This window comes from Oncorhynchus gorbuscha, linkage group LG24, assembly GCF_021184085.1.
Source record: "Oncorhynchus gorbuscha isolate QuinsamMale2020 ecotype Even-year linkage group LG24, OgorEven_v1.0, whole genome shotgun sequence".
In the NCBI taxonomy this organism is placed as follows: domain Eukaryota; kingdom Metazoa; phylum Chordata; class Actinopteri; order Salmoniformes; family Salmonidae; genus Oncorhynchus; species Oncorhynchus gorbuscha.
Window position 1 is genome coordinate 40,107,604 of NC_060196.1, and position 18,118 is coordinate 40,125,721.

General features: G+C 46.2%; 1 protein-coding gene across 1 annotated transcript in view; it reads left to right on the forward strand.

Moving 5' to 3' along the window:
- The window catches only part of LOC124013163 (endonuclease/exonuclease/phosphatase family domain-containing protein 1-like), a 35,118-nt gene extending 20,903 nt beyond the window's left edge, over positions 1 to 14,215 (forward strand). Inside the window, exons 3-7 of the mRNA XM_046327369.1 lie at positions 7,125 to 7,235; positions 12,645 to 12,773; positions 12,947 to 13,091; positions 13,249 to 13,443; positions 13,683 to 14,215. Coding sequence (XP_046183325.1) covers positions 7,125 to 7,235; positions 12,645 to 12,773; positions 12,947 to 13,091; positions 13,249 to 13,443; positions 13,683 to 13,870 — 768 coding nt within the window. The 3' untranslated portion in view covers positions 13,871 to 14,215. The remainder of the gene's footprint in view (positions 1 to 7,124; positions 7,236 to 12,644; positions 12,774 to 12,946; positions 13,092 to 13,248; positions 13,444 to 13,682) is intronic.
- Positions 14,216 to 18,118: the final 3,903 nt, after the last annotated feature.

Here is an 18,118-nt window from a genome sequence, read left to right on the forward strand (position 1 = left end):
ATTTATAAAAAATAGAAACCTGAACTATTACATTAACATAAGTATTCAGACCCTTTACTCAGTACTATGTTGAAGCACCTTTGGCAGTGATTACAGCCTTGAGTCTTAATGGATATTTCATTTTAACTTTTTAAAATTGAACCTTTACTTAGCTAGGCAAGTCAGTCAAGAACAAATTCTTATTTACAATGAAGGCCTACACCGGCCAAACCCGGACGATGCTGGGCCAATTGTGCGCCGTCCTACGGGACTCATAATCCTTGGCCGGTTGTGATGCAGCCTGGATTCGAACCAGGGTGTCTGTAGTGAGGCCTCTAGCACTGAGATGCAGTGCTTTAGACTGCTGCGCCACTTGGGGTTTGAAGCTACAAGCTTGGCACATCTGTATTTGTAGAGTTTCTCCCATTCTTCTCTGCAGATTCTCTCAAACTCTGTCAGGTTGGATGGGGAGAGTTGCTGCACCGATATTTTCAGGTCTCTCCAGAGATGTTCAAGTCTGGGCTCTGACTGGGCCACTCAAGGACATTTAAAGACTTGTCCTGAAGCTACTCCTGCGATGTCTTGGCTGTGTGCTTAGGCTCTGTGTCCTGTTGGACGGTAAAACATTTGCCCCAGTCTTAGGTCCTGAGGACTCTGGAGCAGGTTTTCATCAAGGATCTTGCTGTACTTTGCTCTGTTCATCTTTGCCTTGATCCTGACTAGTCTCCCAGTCCCTGCTGCTGAAAAACATTCCCACAGCATGATGCTATAGCGCATATCCAAGATCGAACAAAGCCATGAGGTTGACGGAATTGTCCGTAGAGCTCCAAGACAGGATTGTGTTGAGATCTGGGGAAGGGTACCAAAAAATATCTGCAGCATTGAAGGGCCCCAAGAAAACACTGGCGTCCATCATTCTTAAATGGAAGAAATGCTGCTGAGATGGTTCCCCAGATCTGTGCCTCGACACAATCCTGTCTTGGAGCGCTACGGACAATTCCTTCGACCTCATAGCTTATTTTTTTGCTCTGACATGCATTGTCAACTATGGGACCTTATATAAAACAGGTGTGCCTTTCCAAATCATGTCCAGTCAATTGAATTTCCCATGGGTGGACTCCAATGAAGTTGTAGAAACATCTCAACGATGATTAATGAAAACGGATGCACCTGAGATCAATTTCGAGTCTCCTAGGAAATGGTCTTTTTACATTTGCAAAAATGTCTAAAAACCTGTTTTCACTTTGTCGTTTTGGGGTATTCTATGTAGATTGCTGATGAATTTGTTTTAATGAAGCAATTTTAGAATAAGGCTGTAAAAATGTGTAAAATGGCCAGGGGTCTGAATATTTTCAGAAGGCACTGTATGTTGGCATTGGAGATTATTAGGAACCCTGTCTAGGTCCTAAACCAGTGTCTGTAAATTATATTTAAGTAATAAGGCCCGAGGTTTGGTATATGGCCAAAATACCACGGCTACGGGCAGTTCTTAGGCACAACGCAAAGCCATATACCACAAACCCCCGAGGTGCCTTATTACTATAATAAATTATAAAATGGTCACCAAAATAATTCGACCAGTAAAAAAAAATAATGTTTTGATACACTAAAATTGGCTGTCAGCCAATCAGCATTCACTGCTCGAACCACCCAATTGTACCTTTATTTAACCAGGCAAGTCAGTTAAGAACAAATTCTTATTTTCAATGACGGCCTAGGAACAGTGGGTTAACTGCCTGTTCAGAACGACAGATTTGTACCTTGTCAGCTCGGGGATTTGAACTTGCAACCTTGCGGTTACTAGTCCAACACTCTAACCACTAGGCTACCCTGCCATCCCAATAATGTTGTTTATATCAGTGCTGGAGCAGACTTTTAGTAACAGCTGTAGGAGCTGTTTGGGATGAGAGGGAGAGAGATGAGCCGCCCGTCTGTCGGTCTGTCTGGTACAGTATGTGAACGTGAGGCGCTCCTGGAGAGAGAACTAGGTCGACAGAGCAGAGCTGCTGTCTCTCAGAGAGCGAGAGAGAGAGTTAGAGTGAAAGCTCCTCTCTGAAGAGAGGGATTGATCATTTCTTTCTAAAAAGAGAGGAAAGGAGAGTGGGAGAGAGAGAAAATGGAGGTGAGAGGAAGAGGATGCTGGATTGGAGGATGCTTTATAAAGAGAAATGATCCATCTCGCTCTATTTCTCTTTCCTCATCTTCTACAGATAAAATGTTCCCTCCCTCTATCGCTGCAGTACAGGCAGCCAGTGAGTCACGAAGTGTGTGTGTGAAATCAGAACCATTCTGTCCAAACCCACAGGCTCCTCAAGCTCCCAGAAATGGTCTCAGTCACGACTCCAACACCACACCGGTCTTCCTTGTCTTTTCCCTCCATTCCTCATTTCACAACTTGGAGTATTCTGTAAAATTCAAAAACTGAAATCACCTTTTCTGGTTTCACAACTTGCAGTGGAGAGTTCCCCCATGATAAGACAAAGCAAGATATAACTCTAAATACAGGCCTATATGGGAGTAACATTAAAATGTCAAAATACATACACTGAGTGTACAAACATTAACGGTACCTACTCTTTCAATAACAGACTGATCAGGTGAATCCAGGTGAAAGCTATGATCCTTATTGGTGTCACTTGTTAAATCCACTTCAATCAGTATAGAAGAAGGGGAGGAGACAGGGATGCTGTGTGTGTGCCTTTCAGAGGGTGAATGGGAAAGACAACAGATTTAAGTGCCTTTTTGAATGAGGTATGGTAGTAGGTGCCAGGCTCACCGATTTGTGTCAAGAACTGATTGACCGATAAAATGAGACGGGGAGATGAATGAGAGGAATAAAGTGAGTGGTGGAACGGGGGATTGAACTTCTGCCTCAGGACAATGTGGTTCAGGGACGGCAACACTACCACTCGACCAGCCCCCCATAACGTTTACCTTTAATCTCTATATGGTCAACACATCTATATAGTCAACACTCTCTATAGTCAACAGGTCTACATCTGTGATGCTGCATCACGCACCACACACTGACTAAACCGACAGTTTGAGTTGGCATGTTTGCTAACAGTTGACATTTTTCACTCTTTAGTCACTCTAAGCACGTGAAGCAGTATTAGTCACTTTTTTCCCTTGTTTTGTAGCTAAGGAACCTTCTGTGGTTTGGTGAATTACTGAGCGATGAGGAGTCTTTTCCCCCAAAATATCAGTTTTGGTCTTATTCTAGTTGTTTACCAGACTTCGCTAGTTTGAAGTTCAAAACCACGACTTTGTCCACCTGACTGACATTAGGGACTTTCACACACACATTTTCTTAGCGCAGTGTTATCCTTAACCCTGGGTTAAATCTGACCCAGAGGTGGCTTAAACAACATGCAGGAGTAGAGTAACATGGTGGGGTAGCCATCATCTAGCCAGTTGGTTACATCACAACACACCCACACTATTTACCATTTCACTCTCCCACACTAATACACACTCACACTTTCTCTCTTCCCGTTTCACACACCTACACACTTCCTTTGTTTTCTTTCCCTCAGACCTATATTATTATCTATTGATGCAACATGGTGGACCAGCGGACATGTTTTTATTTTCCACAGCGATTATTCCTTATTTCCATTCAAACTTGTAACGATTGGAAATGAAGCTTAATTTCTTCTTACTTACTGCTGCTAAAACAAGCGTGTGCGTGTGCGTGTGCGTGTGCGTGTGTGTGTGTGTGCCAACTGGACTGTTATCCATACCAAGAGGATTCTGGCCACTGGAAATCTACGTCAGTAGCAGCATATCAGTTAGAAACAACAAATCGACAGGGTCTGGAAAATCTGAACTGTTATGCTTTGAATCCCAACCCTTCTGAGTGTGTGAAGTGGTATGTTGTCTACTCATGTTTCAAGCGTTGCTGCAGAGTAGAGACTGAGGAACTATAACTGAGCTGGAGAAAATGGACTGTCAGTCTGCCTGTGGTTGTAGGGAGTAACCTGTTAAAGTAGTTTTATTTTTTAAATAATGCGACTCAATCATATTCAGAATAAACCCATTCAGGATAGATTTAAGAAATATTTCACAGCGCCTCCCTTTTTACTGCACTACACATCCGTGGTCTCCATGGTGACCAGAAATTATTTCATGGCCCCCATTCACAGTATTGATCAACACCGATCAACTTCAATTAAATAATTACCTTTACGGAATTGAAAAATTTGACTCCATTTTATTCCGGGATAAAACATTTAGTTTACTCTGCATCTGTGCTAGCTAGGTGATTACACACACATAGTACCAGTCAAACGTTTGGACACACCTACTCATTCAAGGGTTTTTCTTACATTTCTCTGTTTTCTACTTTGTAGAATAAAGTGAAGACATCAAATATGAAATAACACATGGGAACATGTAGTAACCAAAAAAGTGTTAACAGATTCTTCAAATAGCCACCCTTTGCCTTGATGACAGCTTTGCACACTCGTGGCATTCTCTCAACCAGCTTCATGAGGTAGTCACCTGGAATGCATTTCAGTTAAAAGGTGTGCCTTGTTAATTTGTAGAATTTCTTTCCTTAATGCATTTTAGCCAATCAATTGTGTAGTGACAAGGTAGGGGTGGTTTACAGAAAGCCCAATTTGGTAAAAGACCCAAGTCCATATTATGGCAAGAACAGCTCAAATAAGCAAAGAGACAACAGTCATCATTACTTAAAGATATGAAGGTCAGTCAATCCGGAACATTTCAACAACCTTAAGTTTCTTCAAGTGCACTCACGAAAACCATGAAGCGCTATGACGAAACTGGCTCTCATGAGGACTGCCACAAGAAAGGAAGACCCAGAGTTACCTCTGCTGCAGAGGATAAGTTCATTAGTTACCAGCTTCAGAAATTGGCAACTAACTACACCTCAGATTGCAGCCCAAATAAATGCTTCACAGAGTTGAAGTAACGGATACATCTCAACATCGACTGTTCAGACGAGACTGTGTGAATTACAGGACACCAATAAGAAGAGACTTGCTTGTGCCAAGAAACATAAGTGATGGACATTATCCTGGTGGAAATCTGTCCTTTGGTCTGATGAGTCCAAATTTGAGATTTTTGGTTCCAACTGCCGTGTCTGTGAGATGCAGAGTAGGTGAACAGATGATCTCCGCATGTGTGGTTCCCACCGTGAAGCATGGAAGAGGAGGTGTGAGGGTGCTTTGCTGGTGACGTTGTCTGTGATTTATTTAGAATTTAAGGCACACTTAACCAGCATGGCTACTACAGCATTCTGCAGCGATACCCCATCCCATCTGGTTTGCGCTTAGTGGGCCAATCATTTGTTTTTCAACAGGACAATGTCCTAACACAGCTCCAGGCTGTGGAAGGGCTATTAGACCAAGAAGTAGAGGTGATGGAGTGCTGCATCAGATGACTTTGCCTCCACAATCACCTGACCTCAGCCCAATTGAGGGTTTGGGATGAGTTGGATTGCAGAGTGAAGGAAAAGCTGCCAACAAGTGTTCAGCATTATTGGCAAACTCCATGACCTTTGGAAAAGTATTCCAGGTGACTACCTCATGAAGCTGGTTGAGAGAATGCCAAGAGTTTGCAAAGCTGTCAAGGCAAACACTGGCTACTTTGAAGAACCTAATATAAATATATACAAAATATTTAGATTGTAACATTTTTCTTTGGTTACTACATTATTCCATATTTGTTATTTCTTAGTTTTGATGTCTTAACTATTATTCCATAATGTAGAAAATAGTCCGAATAAGAACCCCTGGAATGAGTACTGTAGGTGTGTCAACTTTTGATTGGTACTGGGTGTAAGATATGTCTGTATCTCTCTCACACACACACACACACACACACACACACACACACACACACACACACACACACACACACACACACACACACACACACACACACACACACACACACACACACACACACACACACACACACACACACACACACACACACACACACACACACACACACACACACACACAGGTTTTGGGAGCTGTGCCAAGGCCTCCTCTATACCTATGTCTTGGTTCATCACTGGTTGAATTATGGCTGTGGGTTTGTTCAACCTAGAAATAGCTGCCTTCAATCCATCCTCATCTCTCTCCGCTTCTGCCGGATCCAGGCGTCATGACGATAGTAAATGGTTTGTTTTCTACCGGCTGCCATTTTGAAATGTTATTAGCGTCCTTTATTATAGGCTGCTTGGCACAGTGTCAGCTTGAGTTGGTGCTTGACATTAATATAGGGCCTGCAGGAGAGAATGATGGGGTATTTATTGATGATAGTCACTGGTAAAGGTAGCTTTCTTTCCCCAGTCAGAGAGACGGTATTAGCAGACAGTATGAGGATACACACACCCCTTAGTAGGAGAAAGTCAGGCTTACAATAGGAGCAGTATGAGAGACCGGGAATTGACCTGATCAATGACAGTTGCTGAGGAGTCTCTTTCTCTCTGAACAGGAAGACAGGGAAGTGAGTGGATATAACCAGCATGAAATGACAGCTGTGCTATAGGTTAATTCATGTCACGGTCTTCAACAATCTCCCTGGGTGGGGTGGAGGTGAGGGCTAGGTAAGAGCCAGGGAAGGGACCCTCTTCTTATGCCCCCATAGGGAAGCTCTCCCTCTGGGACCTGGTAGCAGGTCAGTCAAGGAATGCCAGACAGTCTCAAAACCAAGTTTTCTTCTCCCATTCCATCACTGCCAACTTCTTCAGTGACCTCTCACATTACAACACTGCTGGTGTCTGAGGCACACTAAAATACATTTGGTCATTTTTCTTCCCTTTCCAAATCATATGGTACTATTTTAGGTAATTTCAAAAGGTCATTTGAGGAGTCATTTCACTTCATACCAAAAACGGTGCTAATTTCAAGTTGTTAAATATCTGCTGTGACTATTTAAAAAAAACGATTTGTAGCGGATAAATAAACGCAGAGACAAAAATAGTGTGTTGACAGTAGTTGTGATCTACTACTGCTATGTCCAGTCAGCTGCTGTTTAACATGCCCCTACATCCATTGCATTGCCCACTGCATAGAAATAGAATGACTGAATGACTACTACACTATTTCTATGGTCTTCTGTCCAGTCTGGTGTTGTGTAATAATACAAATCCCTCTATTGTGTTGCAGTTCTGTGTGGAACTGAACCAGGGCTCGTTGGACAGCGTGAGGAAGTGGAGAGGACCACGGGGGGTCTGGAAGAGCAGCGTCTCTGAGAAACCCACAGTACTGTCCAACAAGGTAAGGAGACTTGTGACCTCACTGCACGAAACGCAAATTTTCTTTCTTGCTTCTCTTCCCCTCTCTCTCTCTTTCCGTCTCTCTCCCGCTCTGTTTCTTCCACCCCAGCCCCTCTTACAATCTCACATCCCATCTGAAACAGACCACCCATCTCAATTAGTTCACACAGCCCAGAAGTAAACAGACATTATTACTGAAAAATGTGCTAACCCTTTACGCTCAAACATAACCTCTTTACTAAGGGTCTGTTAACAGTGACTAGATGTGGCACAATAGATCCCTTGATCTAAGGCCTGCTGTAGTGGTCAAAGGTCAGATGGTCTAGTACAGTATGATTAAAGCTGGTTGATTTATGGGACCCTTAGAGGCCCTTTCTGTGTCCATAATGTCTGTCCAACACCATAAAGAATCTCCGAGGGCACACTCTCCCAAACACCACAAGGACTAGATAGCAGTGTTTAACCTCCAAGGAAGCCCGTCTTGAAATTGACCCTTGAAGTAAACTTGAGCTTTATTCTGTCTCTGTGCCTGATGGCTCCTGTCAAGTAAGAAGGATAATACAGATAATGTGGAGGGGGGTCAGTAAACAAACCCTCCTAGTCCTCCCCTCTGACCACACTTACTGTCAGCCTCCCAGCCCTGTCCTCCCCTCTGACCACACTTACTGTCAGCCTCCCAGCCCTGTCCTCCCTCTGACCACACTTACTGTCAGCCTCCCAGCCCTGTCCTCCCCTCTGACCACACTTACTGTCAGCCTCCCAGCCCTGTCCTCCCCTCTGACCACACTTACTGTCAGCCTCCCAGCCCTGTCCTCCCCTCTGACCACACTTACTGTCAGCCTCCCAGCCCTGTCCTCCCCTCTGACCACACTTACTGTCAGCCTCCCAGCCCTGTCCTCCCCTCTGACCACACTTACTGTCAGCCTCCCAGCCCTGTCCTCCCCTCTGACCACACTTACTGTCAGCCTCCCAGCCCTGTCCTCCCCTCTGACCACACTTACTGTCAGCCTCCCAGCCCTGTCCTCCCCTCTGACCACACTTACTGTCAGCCTCCCAGCCCTGTCCTCCCCTCTGACCACACTTACTGTCAGCCTCCCAGCCCTGTCCTCCCCTCTGACCACACTTACTGTCAGCCTCCCAGCCCTGTCCTCACCTCTGACCACACTTACTGTCAGCCTCCCAGCCCTGTCCTCCCCTCTGACCACACTTACTGTCAGCCTCCCAGCCCTGTCCTCCCCTCTGACCACACTTACTGTCAGCCTCCCAGCCCTGTCCTCACCTCTGACCACACTTACTGTCAGCCTCCCAGCCCTGTCCTCACCTCTGACCACACTTACTGTCAGCCTCCCAGCCCTGTCCTCACCTCTGACCACACTTACTGTCAGCCTCCCAGCCCTGTCCTCACCTCTGACCACACTTACTGTCAGCCTCCCAGCCCTGTCCTCACCTCTGACCTCTAGTACTGTCAGCATGAAATCCCTCCCTCTCCTAGTCCTGCCACTGTCAGCCTTCCAGCCTCCCTCTCCTAGTCCTGCCACTCTCAGCCTTCCTGCCACTCTCAGCCTTCCTGCCACTCTCAGCCTCCCATCCCTGTCCTCACCTCTGACCTCTAGTACTGTCAGCATGAAATCCCTCCCCCTCCTAGTCCTGCCACTGTCAGCCTTCCAGCCTCCCTCTCCTAGTCCTGCCACTCTCAGCCTTCCTGCCACTCTCAGCCTTCCTGCCACTCTCAGCCTTCCTGCCACTCTCAGCCTTCCTGCCACTCTCAGCCTTCCTGCCACTCTCAGCCTTCCTGCCACTCTCAGCCTCTCTCTCCTAGTCTTGCCACTGTCAGCCTTCCTGCCATTGTCGCGGCAGGGTAGCCTAGTGGTTAGAGCGTTGGACTAGTAACCGAAAGGTTGCAAGTTTGAATCCCCAAGCTGACAAGGTACAAATCTGTCGTTCTGCCCCTGAACAGGCAGTTAACCCACTGTTCCTAGGCCGTCATTGAAAATAAGAATTTGTTCTTAACTGACTTTCCTAGTACAATAAAGGTAAAATAAATAAATAAATAAATTGTCAGCCTCCCTCTCCTAGTCTTGCCATTGGAGTTGAAGACCCTCTCCTAGTCTTGCCATTGTCAGCCTCCCTCTCCTAGTCTTGCCATTGTCAGCCTCCCTCTCCTAGTCTTGCCATTGTCAGCCTCCCTCTCCTAGTCTTGCCATTGTCAGCCTCCCTGTCCTAGTCTTGCCACTGTCAGCCTTCCTGCCATTGTCAGCCTCCCTCTCCTAGTCTTGCCATTGTCAGCCTCCCTCTCCTAGTCTTGCCATTGTCAGCCTCCCTCTCCTAGTCTTGCCATTGTCAGCCTCCCTCTCCTAGTCTTGCCATTGTCAGCCTCCCTCTCCTAGTCTTGCCATTGTCAGCCTCCCTCTCCTAGTCTTGCCATTGTCAGCCTCCCTCTCCTAGTCTTGCCACTGTCAGCCTCCCTCTCCTAGTCTTGCCACTGTCAGCCTCCCTCTCCTAGTCTTGCCACTGTCAGCCTCCCTCTCCTAGTCTTGCCACTGTCAGCCTCCCTCTCCTAGTCTTGCCATTGTCAGCCTCCCTCTCCTAGTCTTGCCATTGTCAGCCTCCCTCTCCTAGTCCTGCCACTGTCAGCCTTCCTGCCATTGTCAGCCTCCCTCTCCTAGTCCTGCCACTGTCAGCCTTCCTGCCATTGTCAGCCTCCCTCTCCTACTGCTGCCACTGTCAGCCTTCCTGCCATTGTCAGCCTCCCTCTCCTAGTCTTGCCATTGTCAGCCTCCATCTCCTAGTCTTGCCATTGTCAGCCTCCCTCTCCTAGTCCTGCCACTGTCAGCCTTCCTGCCATTGTCAGCCTCCCTCTCCTAGTGCTGCCACTGTCAGCCTTCCTGCCATTGTCAGCCTCCCTCTCCTAGTCTTGCCATTGTCAGCCTCCCTCTCCTAGTCTTGCCATTGTCAGCCTCCCTCTCCTAGTCTTGCCATTGTCAGCCTCCCTCTCCTAGTCTTGCCATTGTCAGCCTCCCTCTCCTAGTCCTGCCACTGTCAGCCTTCCAGCCTCCCTCTCCTAGTCCTGCCACTCTCAGCCTTCCTGCCACTCTCAGCCTTCCTGCCACTCTCAGCCTTCCTGCCACTCTCAGCCTCTCTCTCCTAGTCTTGCCACTGTCAGCCTTCCTGCCATTGTCGCGGCAGGGTAGCCTAGTGGTTAGAGCGTTGGACTAGTAACCGAAAGGTTGCAAGTTTGAATCCCCAAGCTGACAAGGTACAAATCTGTCGTTCTGCCCCTGAACAGGCAGTTAACCCACTGTTCCTAGGCCGTCATTGAAAATAAGAATTTGTTCTTAACTGACTTTCCTAGTACAATAAAGGTAAAATAAATAAATAAATAAATTGTCAGCCTCCCTCTCCTAGTCTTGCCATTGGAGTTGAAGACCCTCTCCTAGTCTTGCCATTGTCAGCCTCCCTCTCCTAGTCTTGCCATTGTCAGCCTCCCTCTCCTAGTCTTGCCATTGTCAGCCTCCCTGTCCTAGTCTTGCCACTGTCAGCCTTCCTGCCATGGTCAGCCTCCCTGCCATTGGCAGCCTCCCTCTCCTAGTCTTGCCATTGTCAGCCTCCCTCTCCTAGTCTTGCCATTGTCAGCCTCCCTCTCCTAGTCTTGCCATTGTCAGCCTCCCTCTCCTAGTCTTGCCATTGTCAGCCTCCCTCTCCTAGTCTTGCCATTGTCAGCCTCCCTCTCCTAGTCTTGCCACTGTCAGCCTCCCTCTCCTAGTCTTGCCACTGTCAGCCTCCCTCTCCTAGTCTTGCCACTGTCAGCCTCCCTCTCATAGTCTTGCCATTGTCAGCCTCCCTCTCATAGTCTTGCCATTGTCAGCCTCCCTCTCCTAGTCCTGCCACTGTCAGCCTTCCTGCCATTGTCAGCCTCCCTCTCCTAGTGCTGCCACTGTCAGCCTTCCTGCCATTGTCAGCCTCCCTCTCCTAGTCCTGCCACTGTCAGCCTTCCTGCCATTGTCAGCCTCCCTCTCCTACTGCTGCCACTGTCAGCCTTCCTGCCATTGTCAGCCTCCCTCTCCTAGTCTTGCCATTGTCAGCCTCCATCTCCTAGTCTTGCCATTGTCAGCCTCCCTCTCCTAGTCCTGCCACTGTCAGCCTTCCTGCCATTGTCAGCCTCCCTCTCCTAGTGCTGCCACTGTCAGCCTTCCTGCCATTGTCAGCCTCCCTCTCCTAGTCTTGCCATTGTCAGCCTCCCTCTCCTAGTCTTGCCATTGTCAGCCTCCCTCTCCTAGTCTTGCCATTGTCAGCCTCCCTCTCCTAGTCTTGCCATTGTCAGCCTCCCTCTCCTAGTCCTGCCACTGTCAGCCTTCCTGCCATTGTCAGCCTCCCTCTCCTAGTCCTGCCACTGTCAGCCTTCCTGCCATTGTCAGCCTCCCTCTCCTAGTGCTGCCACTGTCAGCCTCCCTGCCATTGTCAGCCTCCCTCTCCTAGTCCTGCCACTGTCAGCCTTCCTGCCATTGTCAGCCTCCCTCTCCTAGTCCTGCCACTGTCAGCCTTCCTGCCATTGTCAGCCTCCCTCTCCTAGTGCTGCCACTGTCAGCCTTCCTGCCATTGTCAGCCTCCCTCTCCTAGTGCTGCCACTGTCAGCGTCTGCAGTTTGTCAAGGAGCCGTATTGTATTGTGAAGATGCTCTGGAATGGAGCTATAACTCTTCTGCTGCTGCTCTGACCTGTTCGCTATAGAGCAGGATCTCTGTGTACGATTCGATTAGTTTTTATAATGGCTTTTGGTGTGTGTGTGTGTGTGGTGCAATTTGATTCGTTTTTGTGCAAGTGTTTGTGTCTGCTTTCTGCACACGGTTTAGAAAGCTCCATTGAATTAGCAGCAGGAAGATGTAGCCAGTGGCGACCATATCTGTCTGAGGCTCCGCTGCAGTGGCCTTGTTCTCTGGCGTTAATTATCTATGACACACGTCTGTCTGTTTCTCGCTCTCTGTCGCTCTCTCTGTCTGTCTATCTCTCTGTCTGTCTGTGATGCTGACCATGTCTCACCCTCCTGTTAACCCCCCATTACCACAGCACATGATCCCCTCCTGCCCCAGGGGCAGACCCACCAGAACTCAGAAAGGCCTATACTTCCCTAGGTGAGAGACCTCATTTAACTAACAGAGAGGAGAACTGAAGATACAGCCATGCCTTCATCTTCAGTATACAGGCCAGACATCCCCAGGCTCTCTATATTTACAGAGGGCAGATCAGGAAACACTTAGCCTCCCCCTTCTCCCTAGTAATATAGAGACTGAGCTCAGGCATTGGGAACTTCACTGAAAACTGAGTTGACTCCAATTCTGGTTCAAGGGTTTTCTGGAAGTTTGACTAGTCTCCTTTCTTCACTGCTGTCTGTCTGTTGTCATCTCTTCCATCAGGGAGTCAGTTATTCTGGGTTCCTGTGGGACAGCTCTTCTGGGATCGACCTGAAAGATGCTTCTGTCCTGGAGAGTCCTGTTGTCAACGGCAACGGGAAACACGCCCGGCCGTATCTTGCCCACTTTTATGTAAGTCAACAGGGAGTGTGTGTTTTGTGGGATCTCCCTATGCTGAAATGTTGATCATAAAATGACTGTAACAGAATGCATTACTCATTTTATTGCCCCTATCAATGCCATTATAACCATATAATGTCCTGCCGGAGAGACTAACATTATGTTAATGATTAATATGTGACTAGATTGGATCGTCTGAGCTGACGATTGTCAATGTCCACATGAGAGCTCCGGCCGTGTCTGGGGCTGAGGAGTCCAACGTTAGGAACCACCACTCGGAGGAAGTCAAGGCCCACAGACTGACCTCTAGTATCCAGAAGGCACTGAAAGGTCAGTAGCTAAAGGTCACGCTATTCTGTCTTTTCAAACTTATGTCCTCTTTATCTTTCATTATTCTTACCCTCTTTCTCTTCCTCAGTGGGTTATTGCATTAGGTTATTTGATGTCACTACATGGCTAATGTCCATCTGTGGTTTCTGTGTGACAGTTCAGAAGGGCCTGGTGGTGTTGGGGGACTTTGGCCTTTCCCCCCAGAGCAGTGAGCTAGATCAGCTGAGGAAGGAGCGGCTGAGCCCCCTTGTTCCCCCCAACATGTTCACCAACATCAGCACCCGCTTCCCCCAGGGCTCCCTCTGTCTGGACAACATCTGGGTCAGCAAGTCACTGAAGAAGATCTACGCAGGTACGTCTGTCTGTCTACAGATGTAACTGTGTGTGTCAGAATATGTAGCATTCTTACCGTTCTAGTTATGCCCACTGCAATAAGATACCAATCTAACCATTGGCACATGAATGCTCGATTTGCATGTCTGTTATTGTGATGAGCTTGGCTATGGGGTGATTTGAGTGACACCAATAATTTTATCTGAATGTTTAACCTCTGACCTGTATGTATCTCCATGTATATGCTGCCCCCTGCAGGTCATTGCGTGGTGGTGCGGGAGGGCCTGACCAACCCCTGGATACCTGACAACTGGTCGTGGGGCGGGGTGGCGTCCGACCATTGTCCTGTCATGGCCGAGTTCTTTGTGGACGTGGCGCTGAAGGAGCTAAGAAACAGAGTTAGCGTGGTAGAGAGAGGCGAAAGTATGTCGAAACACGAACGGTGACGACCACTCGCCGGCGCCACAGACATACAGATGTGGCGGTTGTGGAGGGAGATTGTGACATCATGACATGTCAAACTGACCTGACTTTGCTCTGGACTGGGTCCTGCTTTGGTCTGGTTTTTGCAGTGGCGCAAAGGGTGGATTTACCTGACAAATGTGAACTGAAGCACCAAGATTGCCTTTTTAGTTTCCTTTATCAATGTACAGTAGACTACCATGACATTGTTTTGGAGTAAATCATTTAAGAGGTGTGTGTATGTATATATATATGTATGTTATAGACAGACATGAGTGTGCCAAAAACATTTTTAATATGTATATGAAATAAAAGGAAATTAACAGACATTCCCTTTGTGTCCAGTCGACTGATCTTAGATATGAGATCCAACCACCGGAGCCCAAGCTTGTTCAATACAATATGATACAAGCAAACACAACTAATGTGAATTTCACATGATTCTGTTGTACTTGTGCCTGTGACCTACCTAGTGGCTGTAGCTTATAGCTTGCACACTGCTGCACAGTAATACTAGTACATTGAAGTCCGTGAGTGAAATGGGAGGTTGGCGCTTAGCTGTTGAAGCCATTTAAAGCTGTTCTATTAATGTGTGTGTGTGTGTGTGTGTGTGTGTGTGTGTGTGTGTGTGTGTGTGTGTGTGTGTGTGTGTGGAAAAATGAGGAAATTTGGCATGGAGCCCAGCAACCAATTACTAGCTTCTTTCAACACAGTCTGACCAGATGAAGATAGCATACAGTGTGTGTATGCATATACACACAAACAACTCTGAACTACTGTATACAGTGTGTGTATGCATACACACACAAACAACTGAACTACTGTATACAGTGTGTGTATGCATACACACACAAACAACTCTGAACTACTGTATACAGTGTGTGTATGCATACACACACAAACAACTGAACTACTGTATACAGTGTGTGTATGCATACACACACAAACAACTGAACTACTGTATACAGTGTGTGTATGCATACACACACAAACAACTGAACTACTGTATACAGTGTGTGTATGCATACACACACAAACAACGCTGAACTACTGTATACAGTGTGTGTATGCATACACACACAAACAACTGAACTACTGTATACAGTGTGTGTATGCATACACACACACACAACGCTGAACTACTGTATACAGTGTGTATGCATACACACACAAACAACTGAACTACTGTATACAGTGTGTATGCATACACACACAAACAACTGAACTACTGTATACAGTGTGTATGCATACACACACAAACAACTCTGAACTACTGTATACAGTGTGTATGCATACACACACAAACAACTCTGAACTACTGTATACAGTGTGTATGCATACACACACAAACAACTGAACTACTGTATACAGTGTGTGTATGCATACACACACAAACAACTGAACTACTGTATACAGTGTGTATGCATACACACACAAACAACTGAACTACTGTATACAGTGTGTGTATGCATACACACACAAACAACTGAACTACTGTATACAGTGTGTATGCATACACACACACAACGCTGAACTACTGTATACAGTGTGTATGCATACACACACAAACAACTGAACTACTGTATACAGTGTGTATGCATACACACACAAACAACTCTGAACTACTGTATACAGTGTGTATGCATACACACACAACGCTGAACTACTGTATACAGTGTGTATGCATACACACACACAACGCTGAACTACTGTATACAGTGTGTATGCATACACACACAAACAACGCTGAACTACTGTATACAGTGTGTATGCATACACACACAAACAACTGAACTACTGTATACAGTGTGTATGCATACACACACAAACAACGCTGAACTACTGTATACAGTGTGTGTATGCATACACACACAAACAACGCTGAACTACTGTATACAGTGTGTGTATGCATACACACACAAACAACGCTGAACTACTGTATACAGTGTGTATGCATACACACACAAACAACGCTGAACTACTGTATACAGTGTGTATGCATACACACACAAACAACGCTGAACTACTGTATACAGTGTGTATGCATACACACACAAACAACGCTGAACTACTGTATACAGTGTGTATGCATACACACACACAACGCTGAACTACTGTATACAGTGTGTATGCATACACACACAAACAACGCTGAACTACTGTATACAGTGTGTATGCATACACACACACAACGCTGAACTACTGTATACAGTGTGTATGCATACACACACAAACAACTGAGCTACTGTATACAGTGTGTATGCATACACACACAAACAACGCTGAACTACTGTATACAGTGTGTGTATGCATACACACACAAACAACGCTGAACTACTGTATACAGTGTGTGTATGCATACACACACAAACAACTGAACTACTGTATACAGTGTGTATGCATACACACACAAACAACGCTGAACTACTGTATACAGTGTGTGTATGCATACACACACAAACAACTGAACTACTGTATACAGTGTGTATGCATACACACACAAACAACTGAACTACTGTATACAGTGTGTATGCATACACACACAAACAACTGAACTACTGTATACAGTGTGTATACAACATGTTGTTGCTCACGTACAGGGCCTTCAGAATGTATTCACACCACTTTACTTTTTCTACATTTTGTGCTATGTGGGATTAAAATGGATTGAAATGTCATTTCTTGTCAATTACACAACATACTGTTTTCTTTTTAAATGAAAAATAAAACCCTAGTATATCTTAATTACGTAGGGGGTTGAACACTTGAGTCAACATGTTAGGCTCGCCTTTTGCAGCGATTACAGCTGTGAGTCTTTCTGGGTAAGTACCTCACAAAAATGTACAGATGCACCATTGACAGCATCCTGTCGGGCTATATCACTTCCTGGTACGGCGACTGCACTGCCCACAACCGCAGGGCTCTCCAGAGGGTGGTGCGGTCTGCACAATGCATCACCATGTGCACTGCCTGCCCTCCAGGACACCCACAGCACCCGATGTCGCAGGAAGGCCAAAAAGACCAAGGACATCAACCACCTAAGCCGTGGGCTGTTCACCCCTCTATCATCCCGAAGGTGGCCAGTGCATCAAAGTGGAGACTGAAAAACAGCGATCTTAAATAGCCATCACTAGCTGGCCTCCACCCAGTACCCTGTCCTGAACTTCTTCACTGTCTGTAGCTGGCTACCACCTGGTTACTCAACCCTGCACCTAAGATGCTGTTGCCCTATGTACGTATATAGACATGGAATCACTAGTCACTTTAATAATGTTTACATACTGTTTTAACAATTTAATTTAGTAGCAGTCAAAAGTTTGGATACACCTACTCATTCAAGGGTTTTTCTTTATTTTTACTATTTTCTACGTTGTAGAATAATAGTTAAAACATCCAAACTATGAAGTAACACATGGAATCATATAGTAACTTTTTTTTTAAACAAATCAAAATATACATGTATTTTAGATTCTACAAAGTAGCCATCATTTGCCTTGTAGACAGCTTTGCATCCTCTTGGAATTCTCTCAACCAGCTTCACCTGGAACACTTTTCCAACAATCTTGAAGGAGTTCCCACATATGCTGAGCACTTGTTGACTGCTTTTCCTTCACTCTGCGGTCCAACTCATCCCAAACCATCTCAATTAGGTTGAGGTTGGGTGATCTGATGAAGCACCATCACTCTCCTTCTTTGTCTAATCTCTGCAGAATGCTCTGGTAGCCATGCTGGTTAAGTGTGCCTTAAATTCTAAATAAATCACAGACAACGTCACCAGCAAAGCACCATCACACCACCTCCTCCATGCTTCACTGTGGGAACCACACATGCGGAGATCATCCGTTCACCTACTCTGTGTCTCACAGACACGGCGGTTGGAACCAAAAATCTCAAATTTGGACTCATCAGACCAAAGGACAGATTTCCACCAGGATAATGTCCATCACTTATGTTTCTTGGCACAAGCAAGTCTCTTCTTATTGGTGTCCTTTAGTAGTGGTTTCTTTGTAGCAATTCGACCATGAAGGCCTGATTCACACAGTCTCCTCTGAACAGTTGATGTTGAGATGTCTGTTATTTGAACTCTGTGAAGCGTTTATTTGGGCTGCAGTCTGAGGTGCAGTTAACTCCAATGAACTTCTCTGCAGCAGAGGTAACTCTGGGTCTTCCTTTCCTGTGGACGACTCGAGAGCCAGTTTCATTATAGCGCTTGATGGTTTTTGCGACTGTAC